Source organism: Cervus canadensis, chromosome 1, assembly GCF_019320065.1.
Source record: "Cervus canadensis isolate Bull #8, Minnesota chromosome 1, ASM1932006v1, whole genome shotgun sequence".
NCBI classification, from domain to species: Eukaryota; Metazoa; Chordata; class Mammalia; order Artiodactyla; family Cervidae; genus Cervus; species Cervus canadensis.
The window spans coordinates 25858775-25880138 of NC_057386.1; the positions used below are offsets into that span (position 1 = coordinate 25858775).

The following is a 21364-nucleotide window of genomic DNA, read 5'->3' on the forward strand; positions in this document are numbered from 1 at the left end:
TACTCATGGCTAACGCCTCATCTTCCATGCAGACGAAGGAGGGCGCCTTCACTCTGTCTGCCATGACGTCCGGAATCCGGAGGAACTGGATCCAGACCATCATGAAGCACGTCCACCCAACCTCTGCCCCGGACGTGACGAGGTGAGCCAGTCAGGTGCCCAGGAGACTCAGTGCAGCCACCCTATTCCTCTGTCTGTTACTTGCACTGCGCCACCCCCTGCCAGCCCTGCCCAGTGCATGAACTCCCTGGGGCCTGGGTGCAGGGCATCTCCGGCCGCTGAGCCCTGGTTGGTTAAAGGCAGCACCAGATGCTGTGTCCACAGGCCACCTCAGCATTGCCTTTTTTTGGTCTTTCTGCCTCACTCCTGCATCTGCAGGATGTCTGTGCAACCAGGACAAATGTCCCTTTGGAGCTCTTGGTGCGGGGGGCGAAGCTGGGGATGTTCCCGTGTTGATAGCCACCTCTGGGAAGGTCATCATTTGCCCCAAACTTTCCTCCTGCCCTGATGGTTAGAAACCTGCTGTTTTCATTTCACAAAAAGCAGACAGGACAGGATCTCTGCATGCGGCTGGTTCTGTGACAGCCAGAACTCTTGCTACCCTCACTTCCTGGCCTCAGAGCCTTCACTGATCCTGAGAGTTTCTCCCTTACCCTTTCCCTCCTGTAGTCCCAGTGCTTCTCAAGTGCCTCTTGGGTTGGAGGCCATGTCCGGAGGGTGGCCCTCATGCCCACAGAGCACTCACATCTCTTACTGGGGGTGGCTTCACACCTTTGCCAAGTCCTGCTTCCCACCTGGTCATCTACATTTTTTAACAGAGTCGGGAAGGGATCCTAAAGGGACTCTCCTTTCTACTTCTGTCCTGTGCTGACTCTATTCCTTTTTTCGTTAGATGAACAGAGTATTTGGTTGTTCCTGAGTCTGTAGGACCAGGAGCAGAGGCCAAGGCCCTCTCTGGGCTCTTTGAAGGACCCCGCGCGGCCGGTCCAGCTCCAGGTCGGGGGATGTCAGCCTCGGGTGTCACAGAGCAGGTGTGGGGCTTTGGCCTCAAAAGCAGTGTGGAGGACGTGCTCAGGCCCACGTGGCTCAGGACAGCTCCTCCCCTCCACGTCAGGGCCACAGCATTCTCCTGACAGGAAGAGACTCCAGTGTCCGTGGTCTGAGCCATAGGTGCTTGCCTCACTGTGTGCTCTGTGTGGGGGCTTTTACACTTTGAGGAAAGTGCAGCTAGTGCAGCTAGGCCATGTCCCAGGAAGGTGTAGATGCCAGAAGTTGTAGCTCAGTCCAAGTGCTGCAGCCCCGATCTGGTGGGGTCGCAGGGGCTTCATCTCCAGAGAGAGTGGCAGAGAGGTGCTATGTCATCTTGACCATCACATGGTTGGGGCCGTGGGCCAGCTTGCAGTTGGGTGTTGTTGAAAGGTCCATCCTGGAGAAATGTGTCCAGGCATGTGGTCCTGACCTGGAAGCCCCCAGGACAGAGGGTGCTTCTTCCGGAGGTTCCTTGTCTGTGTTCCCTGGAGCCCCCCAGCCCTAGCCCTTGCCACTCAGGGGCTTCCCACCCTGTGCTGAGGGCTTGGGTGGGACCAGAGGCCATTCTGCTCAGGGTGGGGGGGTCTCGGGGTCTTATGTTGAGACAGCCACATCTTAGGGTTGTGGGGGAGGGGGTGCACCCGGCTGCCGGGCAGGCAGGGGTGTCCTCCAGCGTCTGGCCCAGGTGGGCCACCCAGTCTTCTCAAGTCCTGACCAGTGAGCCCCTGTGTGGTGCTGGTTCATGGGAACCACCTGGGCCGGCCAGCTCACTGGCCCACAGGTGGTCCCAGGGTTGTCACACTGACTGTGTTCCTTACCCGCTTATTGAAAACCCACAAGCCTTGAGGAAAGTAGCTGCTCCCGTTCACTCTGACACCGTCAGCCCAGCACATGCTTCCCTCCCATATGGCCTCGTTTGGATGGTGGCTGTGCCCAGCAAATCTGACAGGGCTCTCAGACCCTATCATCATCCAGCAGGAAACCTCTGGGCTGTCGTCTGTGGCTCCTTCTCTGCTGGCACGGCTCAGAGCCCCTTGGGGTTCCCTCCAGGGACCGCAGCTGAGCAGGAAAAGCACATATTGACAGCAGGGGCCGGGCCTGGTGGTGGGGGCCCCACCTGACCACTGTCTCTGGCCCCTGCAGCTCGCTGCCGCAGGTGAAGGCCCGGAGCGGCTCCCCCTCGGAGGCAAGGCCGCTGGAGAAGCAGGACGGGGAGCTTGGGGAGCCTGACCCTGAGCAGAAGAGGAGCCGGGCGCGTGAGCGCAGGCGCGAGGGCCGCTCCAAGACCTTCGACTGGGCCGAGTTCCGCCCTATCCAGCAGGCCTTGGCCCAGGAGAGGGCTGGTGGCTCTCGGGCCGAGGCAGAACCCGGGGAGCTGGAGCGGGAGCGCGCACGACGGCGGGAGGAGCGGCGCAAGCGCTTTGGGACGCCGGATGTGGAGGGGCCCAGTGCAGAGGATGCGGCCCTGCGCATGGAGGTCGACCGGGGCCTGGGGCCGCCTACAGCTGCTGAGCTCAGGACCCAGAATGTGCATGTGGAGATCGAGCAGCGCTGGCATCAGGTGGAGACCACCCCTCTCCGGGAGGAGAAGCAGGTGCCCATCGCCCCCCTGCACCTGTCCTCTGAGGATGGCAGCGACCGACTCTCCACGCCCGAGCTGACCTCGCTGCTGGAGAAGGAGGTAGCGGCCAGGGTGGGTGGGCGTGCTGGCTGACTCCATGCAGCCCCTTTCCTTGGCCCCCTCTGTGCCCAAGAGTATAGGAGCTGTGGGCCTAGGCCCAAGGGCTTGTAGGCCCCTCAGCAAACCAGGCACACAGACGGGTCCCAGATAAGTACTGGGGGGAGGGCTGGGTCAGGGAAGGTGCACATCAGGCCTTTCCATAGACCAGAGGGGTGGGTACTGCCATTGAGAGCCAGTGGGGCCAGAGGTGGGGGTGGGGTGGGGTGTCTTTTACCTGCCCTGTTTCTGGGGTGCACTGGCGGAGAGGACAGTGAACTGGTAGGCTCCTGTCTGGGCACAGCAGCCTGGCACCCTGGGTGAGCCCTGAGGGGTGTGCATGGCCGGCCTGCCTGCTGATTCAGGTGTGCTCTTTACTTTGGAGGCTGATGAAACCATAGGCTGGGCATCTGGCCTGCCTTCACCTCTCATCTTGTTAGATTCATGAGGCTTATATTTACCACTAGCATCAACACTTTTCTATGCCTGTTAATACAATAAAGGAGGCAAAACGGAGTAAGTTAACAGTCCAAAATGAGATTGCTCTAAACAGCTGGACTGTAGGTCAGCAGGCCACACACACTGGACTCTGAGACTGTTTCAGACAGCAGGGTTTGATACGAAGGTCCCCATGCTAGTCAGCACAGCCTGCTGTGCACCCAGCTCCCCACTGACCAGGGCCCTGCAGCTAGAAGGGGGCAGCAGGCGACAGCTGGACTCACAGCTGCTAGGAGCCATATCTTCACCAACATGATTTTATACAAAATCCATCGTGTCCAGCTGGTCATAGGGGGTTCTGTAGGAGCTGAGGTGTAGAGCCTGGCACAAGGCCTGCCTGGAGCAGCACAGGCCTGTTTGGCCATGCTGAGGACACCCAAAGGACCCAGTGGGCGGTCTTCCCTCAGACACAGGCATGGAGGCCTTGTTCCTGTAGGGCCTGGCCTGGTGCAGCCCCCAGCAGCTGGAAGCTAGTGGCGCCCATGCAGACTCACGGCCTGAGCTGAACCGTTGGTGCAGTGTAGACCCGAGAAGTGCACCTGCCGGCGAGCTCCACCACGCTGGACCGGGAGGACCACGAGGGCCATGCTGTGCTGCCCCTGACCACTGCTGCCATCCTGCTTCACACGTGTGTCTTTCTGCCCGCAGTTGGAGCAGAGCCAGAAGGAGGCCTCAGACCTTCTGGAACAGAACCGACTGCTGCAGGACCAGCTGAGGGTGGCTCTGGGCCGGGAGCAGAGCGCCCGGGAGGGCTATGTGTTGCAGGTAGGGCTGAGGGGCTGCCACCCTCTGGGCACCCACGGGCTTCATGTGCAGGACCCAGGCAGGCTAGGAATGTGCAAAAACCAGTGCCAGGCTCCAGGGCCCTCTGTTGCAGGAGCAGGCACTCTGGACAGTGTGCTGCTGCTGCTCATACAACATTGGGAGAGTCTGATGAACCCTCTACAGCTAAGGCTCTTTTGTTTTTTAATAAAATAATTCTGGTTGTCTTTCTTTTCAGCTTTCAAAGAGCCCAACATATATTTATTAATCAATGTCACATGTTTGCAAGTCATTTCTAACTTCACAAGAAGAGCGTTAGTCTCATTTTACAGAAGACACTGAGGAATAGGCCTCCTTAGGATCCTCCCAGGTGCCTCCTTAGGATCTGCCTGTGGCAGAGCTAGGACTGGTCCCCTCCCCCAGCCATGTCTGTGCCCCACCCATGGGGCAGCCTGGGACTGTCCACTTGCCTAGCAGCCCCACATCTTACTTTCTGCTGAGCCTGAGGTTTGAGGGGGAAACACAGCTGCCCATTCCTGAGCCAAGAGTCCAGACCCATTGTCTCCCGCAGAGGTCTCTGTGCCAGAGTGCCGGCTGCCAGGGAGCCACAGGTGTCTCACAGGCAGGAGGGCATCTGGGCAGGGCAGGCTGGTGTGAGCTGCGCGTCCCGCAGTGCTCCAGGCCCTGCTCCATTCTGGAGTCCAGCACTCCGCTGCCCCCTTAGCAGATGTGTGGTGGGGAGAGGTAACAGACAGGTGAGCTTGAGCTCCAGGAAAGGCAAAGCAGGATGGTGGGGCTGGGAACGTAAGTCTCGTCATGCAAGGCTGAGGGCGCCACAGTCCAGTCTGGGTCCTGCACCCCCTCCCCCAGCACCAGGTTCCTTGTCTGTGTAGATGAAGACACGGTCCCAGAGGGCACCCCTGACTCCAGGCCCCTGAGTTGCTGTGATACATCTCTGCATCTGCAGACCGCAGCACACTGGTTTCCTTGGTCTGGTGGACTTTCGGGACAGTCTGTCCTCCTGCCCTTCTCCACAACACCCTCTGGTGGATGTTTTTTCTGCTTTCCTTTTCCCCCAGCTTTGGCCTCAGCCCTAGGCACCCCGTGTGCCCTGGACCCTTCTCCCAGCCCTTCAGCCGTAGTTGTTGCCATGCCCAGTTCAGACCCTGAGGCCCTGGGACCTAGTGTGGGGACACCCCTCTTTGCTGCACATGTCACTCCAGGACTTTCTGGGACATCTGTGCAGAGACCCTGCAGGTTTGGGGAGCTCCTTTTTAAACCCCGGTTGGGCTGCCAGGCCGAGAAGATCCTGGCAGCAGATTTTGCACATTGCTAACCTTAGAACCCACCTGTGTCTGACCTGGATGGTTGCATGAGCCTGGCCCCAGGCCAGATATGTTAATACTTCCCTCCCAGGTCAGAGGGCAGTTACTCTTAACCTCCCTCTGCTTTCACACTGCTTATGATCTCAAGTCTGGGTGAGCGAGGAGGGCCTCTGGGGTTAAGGGTGAGGAGGGTCATGGTGGCGGGTGGGCGCCGTGCTGCCGGCCGGGAGGAGGAGCTGGCATGTGTGGCCGTGGAGTGTCTCTTAACTTATGTAACTGAGTGTCACACCTGTGGCTTCCCCGCCAGCATACCTCAAGGGAGCCATGGGCAGGCCAGTTCTGAGGCTGAGCTGTTCTCACTCCCTTCATGTTCTTGTTTTTTCCTCCGTTAATTAGTTCTGTCTGTTCTGCATGCCTTTCAGTTTGAGGAGTTTTGTTTCAATTGTTTTATTTTCTGCATGCTTCACTTTGTTATTTTGAACTCCACAAAGGTTTGTTTTGTTAACTCTCATGTTTTACTCCATGGTTTCCGTTCCCCCTCGTTTTGTCTTCTTGCAGGTAGAGGTTAGTTCTTCCTGTCACTGTGGAGGACAGGCGCCACCTCCCACAGGAGTGTCTCGGATGTCACCTCACTGACGTCCACCAGCGGTGCCGCCCTTCCTTCTCCTGTCCCAGAAGGAAGGGGCAGCGTGTCGGGTGCTGCGCTCTTGTGGGGTTTGTGGTCTAGAGCCATGTGCCTTTTGTTTCGCAAAACAAATGATGCTCTGCTCTGCTCCTACCCGCGCCTCCTGCCAGAGTCTCTCGTCCCGCAGTCTTCGTTTGCTTACCACTGTGCTCCATTATTCAGTTTTGTTTGGTTTATTTCTCCTAGAAGCTGTGCAGTTAGAGCTGTTTTGATGTTACTGTTCATGTTTTCTGTTTATCTGGAAACAGCTGCTTACCAAAAAAATTGAGATGATTTGTTATTTTTTTAAATGGGGGGAAAAAATTGTGCAAAGGATAAAAGACAGACCCACAAAGGAGCCTTTCTGTGGTTGACCCCGGCCAGAGGTGTGACACTCAGAACTGGGAGGCCGAGTGTTACTAACTCGTGTTTCATCGGTTTTTTTAAGACCGAAGTGGCTACCTCCCCGTCTGGCACCTGGCAGAGGCTCCACAGAGTCAACCAGGATCTGCACGGCGAGCTGGAGGCCCAGTGCCAGCGCCAGGAGCTCATCACACGGCAGATTCAGGCCCTGAAGCGCAGCTACGGGGAGGCCAAGGATGCGATCCGGCACCACGAGGCCGAGATCCGGAGCCTCCAGGCGCGGCTGGGCAACACCGCCGCCGAGCTGGCCATCAAGGAGCAGGCGCTGGCCAAGCTCCAGGGCGAGCTGAGGCTGGAGAAGGACAAGGTGCGCGAGCAGCTGGAGGAGCGGCAGCACAGTGAGGCCGCGCTCAACGCCCAGCTACGCGCCAGCGAGCGGAAGCTGCAGAGCGCAGAGGCCCTGCTGCTGGGCAGGACACAGGAGCTGCGGGACCTGGAGCGGCAGCAGGCGCTGCAGCGGGACCGGCACAAGGAGGTACAGCAGTTGCAGGAGCGCATCGCTGACCTCAGCCAGCAGCTGGGCGCCAGTGAGCGGGCCCAGAGGCTGATGGAGGAGAAACTGCAGAGGAACTACGAGCTGCTACTGGGGAGCTGCGAGCGGGAGAAGCAGGAGCTGCTGCGGAGCCTGGCGGAGGCAGAGGACAGGGCCCGCGCCTTTGAGGGGCGGCTGCAGGAGCATGAGCACCGGGTGGAGGCGCTGCAGGAAGAGAAGCTGAGCGCCGGGTGTGAGGGCAGCGAGGCGGTGCAGCGGCTGGAACAGCAGCTGGAGATGAAGGAGGCTAGCATCCAGAAGCTGGCTGAGCACGTGCAGAGCCTGCGGGATGAGCGCGATCTGACGCAGCAGCGTCTCCAAGAGCTGCTGGGCCGCATCACCCTGTCCGATGGGGATGTGGCTGCACTGCAGGAGAAGCTGAGGGGGAGGGAGGCTGACTACCAGAGCCTGGAGCACTCCTTCAGGAGGGTGGCCGGCCAGCTCCAGGGCGCACACACGCGGCTCCAGGAAAAGGAGGAGGAGCTGCGGCGCCTGCAGGACGCGCACGAGAAGGTGCTGGAGAGGGAGGGGCAGGGCCTGCAGCAGGCTCTTCTGGGGACGTCCGCCCTGGGGAGCAGCCTAGATGAGGCAGACGGGAAGCTCCAGGCAGAGGGAGAGATCGAACGGCGACTGGCCACAGAGTCTCTGGAGGATGCTGAGGACAGCCTTGCTCATGTGGGCCTGCAGTGCCAGACTGCCGGCATGCCTCCAGGCCTGCCCTGCTCGGGGCTGGAGGATGTGGCCCCAGGGGAGGAGCTGGGGGACAGCAGCCCCAGCAGAGAAGAGAGCATGGTGCTCCTGAGGTCGGAAGTGTCCTCAAAACCTGACCAGGGAGTACCTGGCGTTAAGAGGCAAAGAATCCGATTCTCCACAATCCAGTGTCAGAAGTATACCCACCCTGACGGGTGCGAGAAGACCGGGGCCAGCAGCGTGTCCTCGGACACCAGTCAGGAGCGCTCACCCTCGGAGGAAAGTATGTCATCAGAGGCTACCCCCAGCTCGCTTCCCATGCCCAGCGACCCGGACGCTTACCTGTCCATCATCCACTCCCTGGAGACCAAGCTCTACGTCACTGAGGAGAAGCTCAAAGGTGTGACGGCGAGGCTGGAGAGCCAGCAGGGCCAGAGCCAGGAGGCCCTGCTTGCGCTGCACCAGCAGTGGGCCGGCACCGAGGCGCGGCTCTGTGAGCAGCTCCGAGCCAGCCTGCTCCAGGTCACCGCGCTGGCCGCCCAGCTGGAGCAGGAGAGACAGGCCAGGGCGGAGGCGGTCGAGAGCCATGTTGGGGAGCTCAACGACTTCCAGGTGAAAAACAGCCAGGCTCTGGCTTGCCTGGAGAGCTGTCGAGAACAGCTGCGGTCCCTGCCAGGGGACGCAGGAGCAGGGCCCTTGGCTGGTCTGGAGAGCCTGCTCGTGGGTGCTGTCCAGGCCCTGCGTCCCCGGCCATCTTCCACGGGGGAAGCAGGCTTCTCGGAGGAGGAGAAGGCGCCATCCCAGCAGCTGCCACACATGCTGACGCTGAGCGAGCAGGAGCAGCTGCAGCTCCTCTCTGAGCAGATCGCTCTGGAAGCCGCCCTCATAGACCAGATCGCAGACTCGCTACGGAACACGACGTTGGACATGTCGCAGGTCTTCCTGGAGATCGCTCAGTCAGGACGGTGGCCGCTGGAGTCTGAAAGTGCCGTGGTCTGTCCAGAGGCCCCAGCAGATGCCTGGGCCAAGAAGGTGCTGGTGGATGGAGAGTTCTGGAGCCAGGTCGAGTCCCTGAGCCGGCACCTGGAGATGCTGGGCGGAGAGGCAGCCAGCGCCTCAGGAGGCAGGCAGGCGTGTGCCCGGCCGGCCCCGGCCCCTGCCCTGGCGGACGCCACATGGGTCAGGGCCGAGCTCAGTCTCGCCGCATGCTCGATGAGGGAGTCCCTCCACCGCAGGCTCCGGAGCACCCAGGAGACCCTCCAGGGGACACAGGCGGCCTTGCAACAGCATAAGTGCATGCTGCAGGAGGTCCTGGGGGCCTATCGGACCCCTGCCTTTGAGAGGGTGATGCAGCAGGTCTCGGAAGCCCTGCAGCTTCCGCTGGGCACCAGAGACGGTGACCAGGTGTCCTGGGCCGGGCGCCCGCCGGTAGAAGCACCAAGTCATCAGGACCCAGCCGGCTCCCTGGCTTGTCCCTTGTCCAGCCAGAGTTCTGGGGTCTTAGCTGCTATTCAGGAGGAGCTCGCCCTGCAGCTTAAAGATAAGGCCAGTCTCCTGGGGGAGATTTCTGCGTCCCTAACCTCGCTTCCCTCTGTGGAGGCACTCGGGGACTGTCGGAAGCTTCTCCAGGCGTCCCAGCATCTCTCGCGCCGTGCTTGTCTGGGAGGCCTCGGCCAGTATTCTTCTTTATTAGTTCAGGATGCGATTCTTCAGGCTCAGGTGTGTTATGCAGCCTGCAGGATCCGGCTCGAGTATGAGAATGAGCTCCGGGGCTACAAGGAGTCCTGGCTGGGCCAGGAGGCCCCCTATCAGGGGCATGAGCAGGCCTTGGGGGCCCTGCAAGGGGAGTCCGAGGAGCTTCTCCGCAAGCAGAAAGGCGAGTACTTGGACGTGCTTGCCTTCACCCAAAGGGAGAACGTGGAGCTCCAGACCAAGGTCGCCCAGCTGGACCAGCAGCAGAGGCGTCTGGAGTTGGCGCACGGCGAGCGTCTGGCTGCCCCACCAGAGCAGTTCAAGGAGGAGGTCCACATGGAGGGCGTGCTGCAGGCTGCATGTGGCAGGGCCCGGGGCCAGCCTGACGCCGGGGCCAGGGCCGAGCAGGATCTGGGGGGGCGGCCTGTGGAGCAGGTGCAGGCCCTGGAGGCCAGGTTCCAGCTCAAGGTGAGAGAGCTCCAGACCATCCATGAGGAGGAGCTGCGGGCCCTGCAGGAGCACTACTCGCAGACCCTGCGGTGCCTGCAGGAAACTCTGGGCCACTACCAGGGCCAGCCCCTCTCCGGCTCACCAGCTGAGGGCGAGGCTGAGTCCATGGCGGGGCTGAGGGAGCGCGTCCAGGAGCTAGAGGCACAAGTGGACATCCTGCGGGAGGAGCTGGAGCACAAGGACCCGTCGGGCGGCGTGGCCTTGCTGCAGGAGGAGCGCCAGAGGGACTTGGAGAGCCTCAAGGTCTCAAAGCAGAGCGGTCGGGGTGGAGCTGGGACAGGGTTCTTAGCTCCAAATGTGCTGTTCCCCCTTGACTGCCTGTGGGCTTCAGGGGGTCTCAGCAGAGCCCGATGGGGGACCCCACCCTCACCTCCAGGCTGTGCAGGCCTGGACTTGGTGAGGTTCCTCTCCTAACTGTCCTGGGAGTGTAAAGTCGGACTTCTCGAAGGACAGGGGTGTTTGCCACACTTCCCACCTCCCCCACCAGGGGCCGCGTCCAGTGGGGAACCTTGTGCAGGAATGGTTGTTTTCTCAAGGAGGTGCAGCCTTCCTTTCTCCATGGTTTGGAGAAGTGACCTTCCCCCAACACATCCATCCTGTTTCACACCCCGCTTGGTGGGCAGGACGCCATGGCCCTGGCCTGTCCAGGTGACGTTCCCGGCCGCGGAGCATTCAGCTGTGTGTCACTGCCTGGGCTTTGGGCCGCCTGCTCTTGGGCTTCTCGCCACACGAGTGCAGTAAATGCCAGGCTCCTCACGTGTCCCCCTTCCTCTGGCCGGCACCACATCCAGTGCTGAGGTGGCTGTGCTGCTGTGATAAGAATTTGGGCATTAGCAGGCACTTTGGCACCTGCCAGGCTGTTTCTATTGCCTTTTCCCAAATCAGTCCAAACCTTTTGAAAGCCATTCTGAATCCTGAGGAAGCTTCAAGGGCTGATGGAAAGTGCTGCACGGTCTCATGCGGTCAGGGCACACCAGCAAGGCGTTTGAAAGTAATGTCCCACCTGCTTCCCCTGACACTCAGGGTCTGCACGGGAGGCAACTTAGACGAGGTGCGGACCGGCCTCTTGCACAGTTGGCCTGAAGTCAGGAGGGAAGAAGCCCCTGTGCTGATGTGGGCACATGCTGGGCCCCTGAAGGGATGTAGGCCAGGCTGGGGACTTGGGTAGCATTCTCTGTCCTGAGTCTGTTCTCGTTGGGTCCTGTGAGACTCAGGAATTACAACCAAACTGCTCTCCTGGGTGCCGGGCTGATGGCAGTCACTTGAGGGAGACTGGGTTCTCGGTTCCTCTCCTGATAGCTGCAAGCTGGTGCCGTTTCTGGCAACTCTGCACAGTAGTCATCGAGGAACCGACTGACCCCAGGGTTTACTGTCTTACAAGTTAGAATTGTATTTACAGATTAACATATGCTATCCAAGGAACTACCTGAGTGTTTCTGTAAGAGTTCTGATCCTTACCTTGAAATACTCTAAAACATTCCCATCAAACTATGACTTAGACACTCCCCTGCCCGTGTGTTGACCGAGAGGCCATGCTGAACCAAAGCATGTGGGAGGGCAGCTCTGGGACTCTCCAGGTGTCCAGGGGTGTGTGAGCTGCAAAGAGGAGACAGGGGCTCCATCTGGAAGGCACTGTGAGGAGGAATGCCCAGTGAGTGGTGGACAGCAGGTCTGTCCCAGGGAAGTGCAGACCCTGAGTGTGAAAATGCTGACTGGGGAGTCTAGAAAGGTCTGTCTGCTCCTGTGGGAGTCAGACGGAGGTGCCCAGACACAGACTGGGTTCCTGGTATCCTTCCTGGATCCGGGCACAAGAAGATCCCGCAGACTTAGATCAGAGTTGATGTGGCCACATTCTCGCAGCTCTGAAAGAGAACTGAGAAACGTGGTTGCTGTGCCTTACTGAGCAAAGCCCTCTCTGTTAGAGAGGCCCCAGTGTGCCTCCATCCACCAAAGGGCTGCACAGACCAGCCCTGACGGCCACAGGCACGCTCACCCACCCCGGGCAGAAGACTAACCTGATAGGCCAGGCCTGGTGGATACAGGGTGGGTGTGTGGGGTAGTGGGACCACTTCTTAGGTCCCCAAGGCCACATCCAGGTCATAAACCAAGCCAGGCTGGAGCAAGGCACAGACCAGGCCGGGGAGCAGTTCTGCCATGACCTCGATGCAATGAGCAGAGGCACCTGGTAATTAGGACCCCTCTTTGTACTCCTTCACAAGGAAAAGGAAGTGTCCCACACCCTAATCTGATTCTTTCAGCGCGTGCCTGAGAAGTTCAGTGACCATCTCAGAGTGGCCAGCTGGGCAGTGGCAGGGCTGGGCCCCCGGCTCCGTGTCCTGGGTCACTGTCATTCACAGGGTCTCTCAGCTCCTGGCAGCTGACCAAGACATCTCTGTTCACAACTGTGCCCAGCACCTGGGGTATGGCGGTGCTGAGCACATCAGGGGTTAACTCAAGACCAGACATGCCAGCCTCTGCCCATGCTCTCTGTCGTCCTCCTGTCAGTCGTACCTGGCAGTCATTCCATAAAGGGCCAGGATGGGCTGTTTTCAATTCCATGGCAGCAGCCTCCTACCCACAGTACCAGCTTTTTGCAGAGAAATGGAACTCAAAACAACCACAGGAATCAGGCAGGACTCACCGGGTTGAACACCCTTTTCTAACTGTTCTGGGTGTGAGCTGGTGCCGGGCTCAGCCCCAGAGAGCAGCTCCCTGCCCTGCGGGCCAGGCGGGGTGGGACTGTGGTCTGCTCAGTCACGGTTTGCTCAGGGAGCCGAAGGGAAGTGGGTAAAGCCCCTTGTGCACCTTCCAGGCCACGTGCGAGCGGGGGTTTGCAGCCATGGAAGAGACACACCAAAAGAAGATTGAGGACCTGCAGAGGCAGCACCAGCGGGAGCTGGAGAAACTGCGGGAGGAGAAGGACCGCCTCCTGGCTGAGGAGACAGCGGCCACCATCTCAGGTGGGAGTCGCTCACCCCGGGATGGGTGATGGGCTCTCACTGAGCTGGGCACAAGCTCTAACACTTCTCCAGGGGGACAGCTGGCTTAAGGAAGGAGCACTTTGGGAGTTCATCAGCCCCGAGCCAGTCACACCTGTGCATTGGAGGGGTTGTCCTCATCTTGTCAGCCTCTTTGCTGGTGCTTCTCTGATAGCGGACATTCTGCAGGGCCTTGGTCCGTCAGAGCCTGGAGCGGCAGCAGTGAGCACTGGGCCTCAGCCAGCATTCCCACCTTTTGTGTTCCACAGCAGCTTTGGGTCTTAGCACTGAGAGAGAAGACAGGCCAACCCGAAAGCCTGCTTGTTCAGAGAAGACAGGCCAACCTGAAAGCCTGCTTGTTCTATATTATATTGGTGTTTATGGAATCAGTTTTTTTTTTTTTTTAAATATTAAAACCAAACCACACCTGATGCCTTTTGTCGGGGATTTTCCTGGGAATCCTCCTGGCCCACCTGCCAATGGGCCAAGCCTCAAAGGTGCAGGATGCCTCCTTCCTGTTGGTCTCGCCCCAAGCCTCTTGGTACTAAGGGCCACATCCTGTCCACAGCCATTGAAGCCATGAAGAACGCCCACCGCGAGGAGATGGAGCGGGAGCTAGAGAAGAGCCAGCGGTCCCAGATCAGCAGTGTCAACGCAGATGTCGAGGCTCTGCGGCGACAGTACCTGTGAGTTGGGCCGGCCAGCTGGGCAGACAGTGCCTTCCACCTGTCTTTGTGCAAGCCTCTGAGATGTGGGTCCTGGGAGTGCAGGTGGAGGCCCAAGGCACTAAGGCCACTCAGAGCCTCCTGTTCAAGGCGCCCCACACCACTCTGGCCTAGCACTGCTCTCATGGCCCAAGTGGTCCCATTACTGAGCTGAACAGAAGCCAATTAGTAAAACCTAAGGAGTAAGATGTAGCAGAAGAGGTCTTAACAGTGTCAGATATTCAGGACCCACCTGGGAGACCCTTGGATCCCTTCTCTCCGTCAGCTGCCCCTGCTTCAGAAGCTGGGGGGGCCGGGGGGGGGGCGGCGGCGCAGTGCGGATGCCTCAACTGTGCATGCAGATGTGGCCACAACCCCCACGTGTTCAAGCAGCACTCGCTCCACTGTTCTCTGCCAAGGCGGCAGGGTGAGGCACGTCCACCCCACAGCTGCTCTTGAGCTCTGCCCTTAGGGGAACCAGCACCCCTGGGAGCTTTCCCCTCGGCCACCGAAGGCCATGCAGAGCCGCCTTCACGGGGGCCGTATTCACGGTAGAGGTGGGTGGGCGGCAGCAGCAGCTCACCTCAGCTGGAGGCAGCCTGTAGCCCCTTGGCCTTGGTTTTCCAAATCCGGGTAGACCTGGTGTAGGCTGTCAGCCAGCGCTGGAAATGGCCCAGTTCTGGCCTCCATCTGAAACAGCATGTTTTGGGTGCAAGGGTGAGGCTCTCCCGATCCCGAACCCCAGGAGAGGAGTTCAGACTCCCGGGGGATGGACGGAGCCCTAGGCCGGGCTGCAGACCTGCAGCTGTGACAGGGCACGGGGTGCGCGTGGCTGCCCCGCCTGGTGGTGTCCCGCTGTCCCTTGGGTTCGTGAAGGGGACGCTGGGCCCAGGGCGTGGCTAGAGGAGTGAGTGGTGCCCGCTCCCCAGGGAGGAGCTGCAGTCTGTGCAACGTGAACTGGAGGTCCTCTCAGAGCAGTACTCGCAGAAGTGCCTGGAGAACGCCCACCTGGCCCAGGCTCTGGAGGCCGAGCGGCAGGCCCTGCGGCAATGCCAGCGTGAGAACCAGGAGCTCAATGCCCACAACCAGGTGAGCCTCACAGGGGCCCTGCTCTGCAGGCCCCACCCGATGAACAGCTTCACCAGGGTGTGGGCAGAAGGCACCGCCGCTGCTAGCCTCGGGCTCTGTTTCTCTTGTCACTGTGTGGTTTGGGTCCAGGGTTCCATCCCCAAGGCTGGGACTGTGTTTAAACACCTCCCGGTCAAGACCATACAAGGCTCACATGGGATTTTGTCAGGTTATTTTCTTAAAATGTGCCTGCCGCTTAGAAAACTGGGGCACACTTAAAATACTGGCTGATGGAACAGCTCAAGGTAGGTCTAATCTGAAGAGAGCCTCTCTGTGTGCACTGGACCACTCATCCTCCCAAGGCACCGAGCAGACAGGCCTGTCAGCCTGGCCCCAGCTCGAGACCCTGGGGGCCCACAGCTGCCTGCCTGGTCACTGCAGTGGCCAAAGGCAACCACCTGTCAGCTGGAAAGAAGCTGAGGGCAGCAAAAGGCCCCAACCCTGCAGAAACTGGGGAACAACTGGAACTGCTTCAGCACCGGCTGTGGTGACGGGCTGGGAGCACGGCTCCTGCCGGGGCAGTTCCATGGACACCTCCGGCCCATGCACACAGCTTCTGCACAGGTGTCACAGCTCACGTGCTGACTCAGACGCCCACTGCACCCTGGTCACAGCCCGAGGCAGCTCTGAGAGCACCTTGTGGTTGTGTCGCTGTCTCCAGGAGCTGAACAACCGCCTGGCTGCAGAAATCTCACGGCTACGGACACTGCTGACTGGGGACGCCGGTGGCGAGGCCGCTGGTTCGCCCCTCACACAGGGCAAGGACGCCTACGAGTTAGAGGTACGGCTCAGAGCCAGGTCCCTTCACCAGCTTGCAGCGCATGAGTTGCACGTGGGACCAGGGGTGGCCCCAGCTTATGGGAAAACCCAACTCGTGCCAGGACACAAAGAACAGTTAGCCATCAGGCAGCAGGGGACCTCTCGAGGCCCCAGGGACCTTTACATTTAACCCATCCTCACTCACCTGCCCCCCTCCCTGGTTTTCACCACATCACAAGTGCTGATCTCCAAAACGAAACACTGAACAACTGCGTGACACTGCAGCTCCCTCATTTCTCTTTCTCTAGGTCTTGTTGAGGGTCAAGGAATCAGAAATTCAGTACCTGAAACAGGAGATCAGCTCCCTCAAGGACGAGTTACAGACAGCGTTGCGGGTAATGCATGTCCCACGAGGGCCTGGAGGGTGGGGCCACGCGTGTCCAGATCACACGCAGAGGCCCGAGTACGTTCACCCTGTTCTCGGGCAGGGGCAGCGGACACGAGGGAGGGCCAGTCCTGTCCCCCGCCTGGCGGGGCCCAAGGCCCCAGTGCATGGCTGTTTCCTGCGGCTGCTCCTGGAGGCGGACTCACTTGGGGTAGCCAGGACAGGGTTTTCCAGCCTGAAGCACAGAGGTGTCCTCAGGGTCAAGGCAGCACCAGCCCGCACGGAGCGGGGGCCCTGCCACGCCCCTTGTACTTTGTGTCTGGTTTCTGCCTCCGCAAGATGGGCTCCACCTGCTTCCTCCGCTTCTGGAGGCATCCCTAGTCCAGCCTATCTGTAACCACTCTCTGCTATCCTTTTGTCCCCAAGGACAAGAAGTACGCCAGTGACAAGTACAAAGATATCTACACAGAACTCAGCATTGTGAGGGCAAAGGCCGACTGTGACGTCAGCAGGTTGAAGGAGCAGCTGAAAGCCGCCACAGAAGCGCTGGGTGAGAAGTCCCCAGAGAACCCGCCTGTGTCCGGATACGGTGAGTCCTGTGGCTCTGGATTCTCTCTGGAAATTAGGTGGTGGGGTTGCTGGCCCTTGATCCAGCAGAGGACCCTTACTGTGTCAGACACTCTCTCTGGCTGAATGGTCAGGGCGTGGCGGGCACCAGCTCATGAGGGGCAGTCACTCTTTGGCACGCATGTTCACGATAGCAGGCCATGTTTCTCATTTTCCTGATGGACTCCCTGGTTCTGGAAGTGGCTCTCACTGGTTTGTGATCCTGGGGTTTCACCAAAAAACCTATAAAAGGCCGCAGGGCGAGGACTGAGGCCACGTCCAAACTCACTGATCCTGGAACCTCCCCCTCAGCTAGTGAGGACCCCTGCTCGGCGGTCTGCATCGCTGCTGGCCAGGCGTTAGGAGTTCTCTTAAAGGCAGGCAGGCCACAGGCAGCAAAGTTCAGCTCAGATGTAACACTGGCTGCTTCCAAGGAGTCTGGGGGCCAGAGGACTTTGGGTTAGTCAGAAGCGCATGCATCCTGTGACCTGGCACTTCACACAGGAGCACAGAGCTGGCTCAGCTTCTAGCCCGCTAGTCACCATGCAGCTCTTCACAAGAGAGGGAGAGCGAGCCTTAAGTATAGGAAGCTAAATCCCGGGGTCTCAGGAGAGTAGGCAGCAGGGCTGCCCAGCAGCAGTGGGGGCCGCGGCCAGCCTGGGGCCGTAGTCATCTTCCAGGTCTCCCCGTGCCTTGTTCTGAGGATCTTGTGACATGGTTATAGGCTTGGCGTTCCCCTGGTTTGTTGACGGAGATGTCACGTGAGTGATGATGCTAAGCTGGGAAGCTCTCAGACTTGTGTGTTCTGGGGGGTTTACAAAACTAGCACCGTGCCCTCTTCATCTTCTCAGATATCATGAAGTCCAAGAGCAATCCCGATTTCCTGAAGACAGACAGGTCCTGTGTCGGCCGGCAGCTCAGAGGCCTCAGGTCCAAGGTGAGTCTGGGGGCCCGCCCTGGGTGTGCAGAGCCCACCAGGGGCTGCACGGAGGGTCCCCAGGGTGCCTCAAGTCACGCACATCCCACTGGGTCAGTGCTGGGGCTTCAGGCTGAGTGCCCCTTGCACAGCAGCAGGACTGTCTCCTCAGTGACGGCGGGGCTCCTGGGGGCCGTCCTGTCATCTGGACTGCCCCTCGCATGTCTACAGTTCACGCTGACACCATCCGAACACTTTCCTCCACTTGGGCCCCTGCCCCCGTGCACCCCTCCGCGGGAAGGTGGGGCGGAGGGTGGGGTGCCCAGCTTGTTGCACTTAGGATTTACTGTGTGTGTGTCTTGTTTTTGCTCTTCCCCTGACAGTCCGTAATTGAGCAGGTCTCATGGGATAACTGAAACGACCCGCTTCCCGGCCCCCTGTCGTGTAGGTAAACCTCCTCTCACGCCACTCGCCTGCCGCCCGCGAGGGCGCTGCCTGCATGCCCTGCTCACTCCTCCACGGGAGCTCGTTTTCCCGTCACTCTCGTTCCTCCTGCTCAGCAGCACAGACAGGATCCATGTGAAGTTTCTTACCTCTTCTGGGGAGTTTACTGTAACCTCTTAACAGAGGGGTGCTCCCCCAGCCTGGCAGGCTGCCCAGAGCCGCATCCTGGGGGGCACAGGTGCTGTCAGCCCTTCATCCTGTGTGTGTCAAATGGTGTGCGCTCACGTTCTCTTGGGACACTTCTGCCCTCTGTCAGGAGGCGAGCTTGACGAGAGCCTCCTGTCACTGAAGTAGTTCCCACTCCCCACCCCCAGGATCGACAGTCCAAGGGGGCTGATGCCTCATGCCTGTAGCTTGGCAGATGCTCAGCAGAGCAAGGGGCCCACAGGCACTAGGGGCTGAGCGTTTCCCAGCCCCGAGGACCCAGGCACCTCAGAGATGGGAGGCATGGGCTGAACACTGGCTGCCTGACTCCGACACTGCGCCTGGACACTCCTGGCTCCCACAGGGCCAGGCATCCAGGGCCCAGGGTCACTCCCTCCTGAGTGGGCTCACCAGCTCGACTGACCTGATCTTGTTGACTCCCTGGTAAGGAAGCTGAGGGCAGCAGGAAGGGCTGGGCAGAGGGGATGCTGATGGAGCCTCAGGGCTGGCCAGCAGGTGCCCCCCACTCGCCGGCAGGGAGCAGGGTCTGTGTCAGGAGGAGCTGAAGTAAACCTGAGCAGTTTGTCCTCAGCTCGGTTACACTTAGGTTCCTTTTTTTTTTGTGTGTGTGTTACACTTAGGTTCCTACAGACCTGAGTCACTTACCACCAGATATGGTTCAGACTGGTTAAAAACTTCGGGGCTTTTTTCTTTAAACGTGGAAGCAATTCTGTTCAGCAAACCCAGACTTATTCTTTGGTTTCTGGTTTTCTTATTGACGAATCTTACTTCCTTGCCTGAGGCTGGCCTGCCATTGCTACAGGTTCACCGTGAGTGCTGTGGGCCTTCTGCCTGTGCCTGTAAATGACAGGACTCTCAGGGAAGCCTTGCTCCAGCGAGCCCGCCTCCTCAGGCTGACCACGTGTCAGGGGAAATAAAGTACTTTGTAGGACTTGCCTGGCAATCCAGTGGTTAGGACTTGGCACTCTCAGTGCCAGGACTCAGGTTCAGTCCCTGGTCGGGAACTAAGATCCTGAAAGCAGTACAGCAAGGAGCTTGGGCTCTGGACAAAGGGCCAGGTCTCTGTTCACAAGGCCTCTGCAGAGGTGTGCTGAGAAGGCCTTGCACGCTGGTGAAGGCGGGGGCAGGAAGCGAGGGTCTGTCTGTCCGGGGGTCTTGGCGAGGCTGGACCAAGTGAGTTGGGGGGAGCTCAGGGACAGGGTTCCCAAGAGTCACAGTGAGTCAGTTTGGCTTGGCAAGTTTTCAACATAAGAACAGCATTCTTGCTGGCCCAGGGAGAAGCTGGGCCCTTGCTGTCTTCCTCAGGGACACCACTGGGCCTATGACGTGCTGTCAACAGCCAGCCACACGGGTCCCGTGTGGCCCTCTGTCCTGATGTGTTTGTAGACAGGAGTGAAGTCACCCAGAAACTAACTGTGTCCCCAGGGCTTTCTGAACCAAGGTCTGCTCTGTGGGTGTTTGCCTTTCCTGTAGGTGGTCTCTGTACCTGCCTCCCTCAGGGACAGGAGAGCTTGGCCTCACTGGGTCAGCAGCTCCTCGTCTTAAGAGCAGCCGGGCTTCTCTGGGACTGAGAGCAGACGGGATGTGTCGAGGGTCCTCACGGGGGGCCTCTCTGGGCAGCTGCGCACAGAGTCACAGAGGTGCTGGGTGGGCAGCAACTGACCGCTTCCAGCCTGTGACAGGGCTTGGAAGCCTGTTTCCTCGGGTCTCAGGAGTTAGCAGTCTGCTGCCCCTTAGGGAAGGAAGTTCCCAGCCAGAACAGCATGGGTGGCAGGTGCCAGGGCCAGCCCTGGGTGAGACACTGCTGTGTAGACAGCGGCACTGACCTGAAGCAGGCATGCTTGGGAGCAGAGTCCTGAGAACACGTGAGGCCCTTGTGCACGTTACGGGGAGTCACAGTGGGACGTGGGCTTATCCCCTTCCTCTGAGCACTTGGTGGCGTCAGAGTTAAAACAGGCAAGCAGCACTGTCCTGGGTGAAGCCGGGGCCCCAGGGAAAGCGGGCCCAGACCTGCCCTCATCCTCAGGGAAGCCTCCATGTGCCACCAGGGTCTGGATGTTCTTCACCTTTACCAAGGTCCACACGCATATGGGCAGGCTTCTGTTCTGAAAGGCTCAGGAACGGCCTCCATGTCCCCAAGCCCCAAGAGAGACCAGTGGGGCCCATGAGGCCCGGGAGCAGGGAGGCTGTCCGCCCTGGAGCGTGCTCGGGGCCTCCTGGGGCCACATATGGGCACAGCAGGTGCTTCCTTGTTCTCCGCAGGGTCTTCTCTCCAGCGCCATTGGTCTCATCCTTGCCTGTTGACAGAGCCCTAAGCTCAGCATCGGTCTTGTTTCTGACTTTTTCTTTCTTGTTCAGTAACACCACTTCCTCAGGGGCCGTGGCCCTCCTCGCACACCCACTAACCCTCCGGGGCCCCGCGCCGTGCCTCACCACTGGCCGCCCGCACCTTGCAGGGCCGAGGCCAACAGCCTGTCTGTTTCTCCACCAGAGTCTGAAGGAAGGCCTGACGGTGCAAGATCGCCTGAAGCTCTTTGAGTCCCGGGACCTGGAGCGCGACTAGTTGCTCCCGTGCAGCTTGGACACACCTCCCGGCCACAGCCCCCGTGCCACTCCTGTCCATCCCTTCATTTTTTATTGTCGTCCTCGTTCTTGGTGGTGTTGTCTGCATTGACTGTGGTCGGATGCATGAGAGACTGGCCTGTGGGTGGCTCGCTCCACTCCCTGGGGTCTTCATCCAAGCTTTCCCTGGTTACTGCAGCCTGCCCCGCCTTGCCCCGGCTCCCTGTCAGTATTACGGCCCAGCAGCCTGGGATAAGCTAGCTCTGTCTCACCCCGCACGCAGGCGGGGCAGGAGGGGCCACGAGGCTGTGCTGTGGGTCCCGTGCTGACAGCTCGCAGCCCAGGGAGGACCTGGAAGCCCAGGGTGGGGCTGAGCCTGCACCTGCCCCGTGGGCTTGGGGCGAGGGCAGCAGCTCTTACACATCCACTGACAGCGCTTAGAGCCGCACCCCAGACCATCGTGGTAAACCCTTCACAGCCTGGGAAATGCTGAAAGCAGCCACTCCTATTTTTGTCTGTTTTTTATTAAATCTTGCACAAAACCCGGCCCCTCTCATTCCTTCCTATGCTTATTCTCTCTTGGTCACCAGGAACCCCACTCTTTTCACATGAGGCGGATGCTGCCCTGCAGCCTGGGTTCCAGACTGGGATCACAGTGACAGCACGTTTCCTCAGAGTCACTGGAGGAGAATGCTTACTCACCCCTAACCTTTCTAGAAAGAAGCCCCCACTTGCTTTGGGAAGGTTGATTGGAGACCCTGTTATGTCAAGAAGGCAGAGAGGATGTTGGAGCTAGATGGAAACCGGCCATTGTG

General features: G+C 59.6%; 1 protein-coding gene across 11 annotated transcripts in view; it reads left to right on the forward strand.

The window, feature by feature from the left end:
• The window catches only part of LOC122443771 (myosin phosphatase Rho interacting protein), a 94907-nt gene extending 73811 nt beyond the window's left edge, over positions 1-21096 (forward strand). For 6 of the 11 annotated variants that reach the window (XM_043472380.1, XM_043472336.1, XM_043472347.1 and 3 more), the window contains 12 exons: positions 33-142; positions 2173-2722; positions 3893-4009; positions 6444-10085; positions 12655-12802; positions 13389-13506; positions 14454-14613; positions 15314-15433; positions 15720-15806; positions 16223-16385; positions 17254-17339; positions 20479-21096. In XM_043472380.1, coding sequence (XP_043328315.1) covers positions 33-142; positions 2173-2722; positions 3893-4009; positions 6444-10085; positions 12655-12802; positions 13389-13506; positions 14454-14613; positions 15314-15433; positions 15720-15806; positions 16223-16385; positions 17254-17339; positions 20479-20550 — 5373 coding nt within the window. In that variant the 3' untranslated portion in view covers positions 20551-21096. Of the gene's footprint in view, positions 1-32; positions 143-2172; positions 2723-3892; positions 4010-6443; positions 10086-12654; positions 12803-13388; positions 13507-14453; positions 14614-15313; positions 15434-15719; positions 15807-16222; positions 16386-17253; positions 17340-17701; positions 17767-20478 lie in introns of all 11 variants that reach the window. The other 5 variants (XM_043472365.1, XM_043472356.1, XM_043472326.1 and 2 more) reach the window with 5 other exon arrangements.
• The last annotated feature ends 268 nt before the right edge of the window (positions 21097-21364 follow it).